This window comes from Artibeus jamaicensis, unplaced genomic scaffold (genome assembly GCF_021234435.1).
Source record: "Artibeus jamaicensis isolate MK-2021 breed Jamaican fruit bat unplaced genomic scaffold, CSHL_Jam_final contig_1803, whole genome shotgun sequence".
NCBI classification, from domain to species: domain Eukaryota; kingdom Metazoa; phylum Chordata; class Mammalia; order Chiroptera; family Phyllostomidae; genus Artibeus; species Artibeus jamaicensis.
In genome coordinates, this window is record NW_026521356.1 from 5,724,165 (window position 1) to 5,728,063 (window position 3,899).

Sequence of the window (3,899 nt, forward strand, 5' to 3'; positions counted from 1 at the left end):
CAACCACAGGCACTTGTACTTCATTTCTGCACTTACACTTCACACACATTCTCAAAAAGCTCTCCCTATGACCTCCACCCTTTGCCCCCTAGCAAAATATCCACATACTCCCACTCAGTCCCTCCTACCCCAAACCAGTCCATGGGCACCTCAACATATACACCCGGGGCATGTTCCTCAGCCCTGCCCCTCCCGCACAGCCCTGCATCCCAAGAGGTGGCCCTTCCTGGACCCAGCCTCCTGTCACCCACACCCCTACCCCATTCCCTTCCTGCGGTACTGGCCTGAGGCCACTATGCCTGCAGACAGGGCCAAACCCCACGGGAAGCTTTTTCACGCCTCCAGACTCCCCTTCACCCACCATTGCCCCTCCATCCCACTCGCACCAATGAAACAGTCTGTACCAGGTTCTTTTCCCCAGGAAATGCAGACAGAGGCCAGAGCCGGAGAGTGACTTTAATGTTTCAGGAGCTGGATTTTGAACAAGGTGGGGACTCCCCAGGCCCCTGGCCCCAGGGAGGATGGCGGTGAAGAGCCCACATCCTCCTCTAAATCAAATGGCACCGGCGGGGACAGTTCAGGTCCTTGGATACGCAAGCCAGGCCCAGCTGGCAGGGACATATGATGTTGGTGGCTCCCTTGGTCTGTGGGAAGTGAGCATGAGAGTCGGGGGTCACCAAGGTGAAGGGGAGGAAGGGGGTTTAACCTTCTGGGGCAGCAGGAGCAAGAGCACAAGTGATGGAGAGGCAAACCCAGGCTCTGTCAGCCCTACAGCTTACAACTGCACGGCTCTAGGTGAGCTGATGAGCCTCTCTGTCTGTTTCTCATCTGTCAAGTGGGAAATAACAGGAACCCACCTCCTCGGGTTATTATGAGATTAAATGAAATAAATTAGATCAAGTTCCCACAGTGAAAAGACCCTCCTGCCACTTTTCTGGAGAGTCAGGCCAGGACGGGGGCCTGGCTGGCTTCTAAGGGCACTGGCAGCTCCCCAGACTGGACATGGGAGCCGAGCACGTCCTCCTTGCAAAGGTGTGGGCCCAGGTTCAGAGGACAGAAGACCGAGCAGGAACATTCTGCTCCCTGCATTTCCGCCAGCCAATAAAAGCACGCTCGGCTGAGCACTGCCGGTGTTGCCAGGATCACATGTTCCTCCCAACAACCTGTGGGGTAGGCACCTGGGCCCCATTTTACAGATGAGGAGACTAAGGCCCAGAGAACAGAAGTGACCAGCCTGAGGCCACACAGACAGGGGGTGGAAAAGCCAGAATTTACACTCAGGTCCAACTCCACAGCTGTGGTCCTGCCGCCCCAGTGCCTTGTTCCTCTCCAGAAGTGAGGTCCTTGTGGTAGGGAGGGGGAATTGCTGTGGAGGTCTTTTCCCACCTACCTTGGCTCAGTACTGTTAATGTAGAGACATTCATTCATTCAGTCATTCAACAAACATTTGTTGAGCACCTGCTACATGCTGCAGGCACTAAGCTGAGGGGTAGGAGGTTCAAAGATGAATATGCTGCAACCCTGCCCATGAAGAGCTCCAAGCAGTGGAACACAGACAGAAGGCACGGCCAATCAGGGAGACCCATGCTCTGCTGAGGGTGGGGCCAAGGGTGTGGGAATTCCAAGGAGAGAGGGTTTGTCAGAGGAAGTGTCTGGCATTACAGGATGAGTAGGCGTTTGCCAGGTGGAGAAGGGGGAAGGGCACCCCAAGCAGAGGGTGGAAAAGCAGGTGCAGCCATATGGTTGTTTGTTTTTTTTTTTTAACTTTTTCCACCCCACTTGCCAGAAGGGGTTGCCCCAGCCCAGAGCCTCACCTGAGGCAAGCACACCATGGTCCTTCTGGCCTTGGGGGCACAGAAGGTGCCACCGTAGTCCAAGTTCATGAGGCAGCAATCACTGGAGCACTCAGAGTGGTGGGAGCACCAAGCCCCGTTCATCTGTGGGGACAACCTTTGAGTCACCAGCTTTCTGGCGGTGTGGGAGGGTGGAGGGCGGTTCTTGGCATTGCCAAGGTCACAGGGGGCCAAGAAGAAAAGCCTGCCCTGGCTGGCGTAGGTAAGTGGATTGATCGAGCATGCGCCTGTGAACCAAAAAATTTCGGTTCAATTCCCAGTCAGGGCACATGCCTGGGTTGTAGGCCAGTTCCCAGCAGGGGACGCAGGAGAGGCAACCATACATTGACATTTCTCTCCTTCTCTCCTTCCCTTCCGCTCTCAAGATAAAGAAATGAAATCTTAAAAAAAAAAAAAAAAAGCCTGAGGTGTCCAGCCCCAAGTCCCACCCCCCCCTGCATGTGCCCCTCCCCCCTCCTCCAGCGGCACCCAGAGGGACGGGGGAGAAAACCAGTGGGGATCTGGTGTTTTCCCTCTGCTTCTCCTTTCCCAGGGGCCCCTCATTTCTGTGGGTCCCGAAGGGTGGCCTGTGCTAGGGGAGCCAATTCTCCCAGATCTCACTTTTAATAGGCGTGTGGGCAGAAAGTCTGGCGGGGCGGGGGTGGGGGTGGGGGAAGAAAGTTGGAAAAGAGAAGAAAGAATCATTGTGCCTAGAAGTGGCGGGAGAGGGGAGGAACTATAGCAGGTAGATAAGGTGTGATTGGGGGCGCAGGGCTGAGACTCTCTAGTGGGCGGGCACTCGGTGGGGGACGGAGGGAAACAGTGCTGGTCCTACGTACGGCCACTTTCTTTTACCTGCAGAGCCACCACGGAGGTGAAGCAGGGCTTTGACATCTGTTGGGAACCATCAGGCTTCCAGCCCAGAAACAAATCCCCAGGCTGCGGTGGTTCCCAGCCCGCCGCCAGTTCTCTCTCCAGACCCAACAGGCGCCTTCCGGCTAGACTGCCACGCCTCGGCCACCGCCCTCCATACAGTGCAAGGTTCCAAATGCTCTTTGACTCACCTTCGTCACCTCCCTTTTAAACTGCGGGAAGGCACCCCAGCAGGGGAGCAGGACCCCGGCAAAGAGTGCGAAGGCTGTGGCCATGGCCTTGGGCTGCAGCGGTGTGGTGGGCGGCACAGGGCTCGGGACAAATCTCCTTCCCTGACCTGTGGCTGGAGGTGGGGATTAAGAAGGTTAATGGTCACAGGTTGCCCAACAGGGAGGGGAAACTGGGCGGAAGCCCTTTGTAGCGCTCGGGGAGGGGTGGAACAAGGCGCCCCCCTGAGACCTTGATTCAAGCCTTGGACAGGTCGGATTTTATAGATTTAAGGGACCCCAGAGGACTCTACACATAATATACAATACTTCCAAACAAAAACATAAAGCTGTAAAATAAAACTTTATTTTGAAAAGTTATGCAAAACTTACACACTGAAATGGAAATAGCTTCCTTCTTGATATTTCGACTGCCCGCCTGGAGACGGCACCAAATTGGCCCCCCACCCCTCGCTGTTCGGAGAAACCAGCCCGACCTCCGGTGCCTCTCGAGCCCTTTCCAGGACCAGTCTTGTCATCTGTAGGAATTAGAAGGTAAGACAAGATGCCTCTTCCGGTCCCAGTGAGTGGATTGCTTGTCTAAGGATGTAGCTGTGAAGTGTGGGGTCGCGATGGAGGGGAGGAGAGAGGACAACTCAGAAAGAAGCGGAGGGTGAAGGGAGAGCACCCGCAGCAGTCAATCAGTGGGGGGGGGGGCAGGCCTTTTCCACGGTTCCTCCTGGATGAAACCCCCACCGCACCCTTTGCCTGCTTCTGCACTTAGAAATGTGCTCTTAAGGAAAGATCTGAGGGCCATGCGTGGATGGGGTTGCTATCAAGTAAATTGTGTCCTGGCAAATCCACGAGTGATGGGCCTTTGGGAGGCGTTGCCTCTCTCTCTCTCTCTCTCTCTCTCTGCCTTGTGAGGACACAGGGAGAAGGCAGCTGTGTGCAAGCCAGGAAGCTCTCAGCAAAACCCAACCCGGCT

The 3,899-nt window shown here is 55.6% G+C and overlaps 1 protein-coding gene across 1 annotated transcript; it reads right to left on the reverse strand.

The window, feature by feature from the left end:
• Positions 1-449: 449 nt before the first annotated feature.
• Positions 450-3,030, reverse strand: CLPSL2 (colipase like 2). The gene is made up of 3 exons (XM_053671433.1): positions 2,897-3,030; positions 1,815-1,937; positions 450-644 (listed from the first exon to the last, which is right to left on the reverse strand). The coding sequence occupies exons 1-3, from the start codon at positions 2,978-2,980 to the stop codon at positions 549-551; spliced, it is 303 nt and encodes a 100-aa protein (XP_053527408.1). The 5' UTR covers positions 2,981-3,030; the 3' UTR covers positions 450-548.
• Positions 3,031-3,899: the final 869 nt, after the last annotated feature.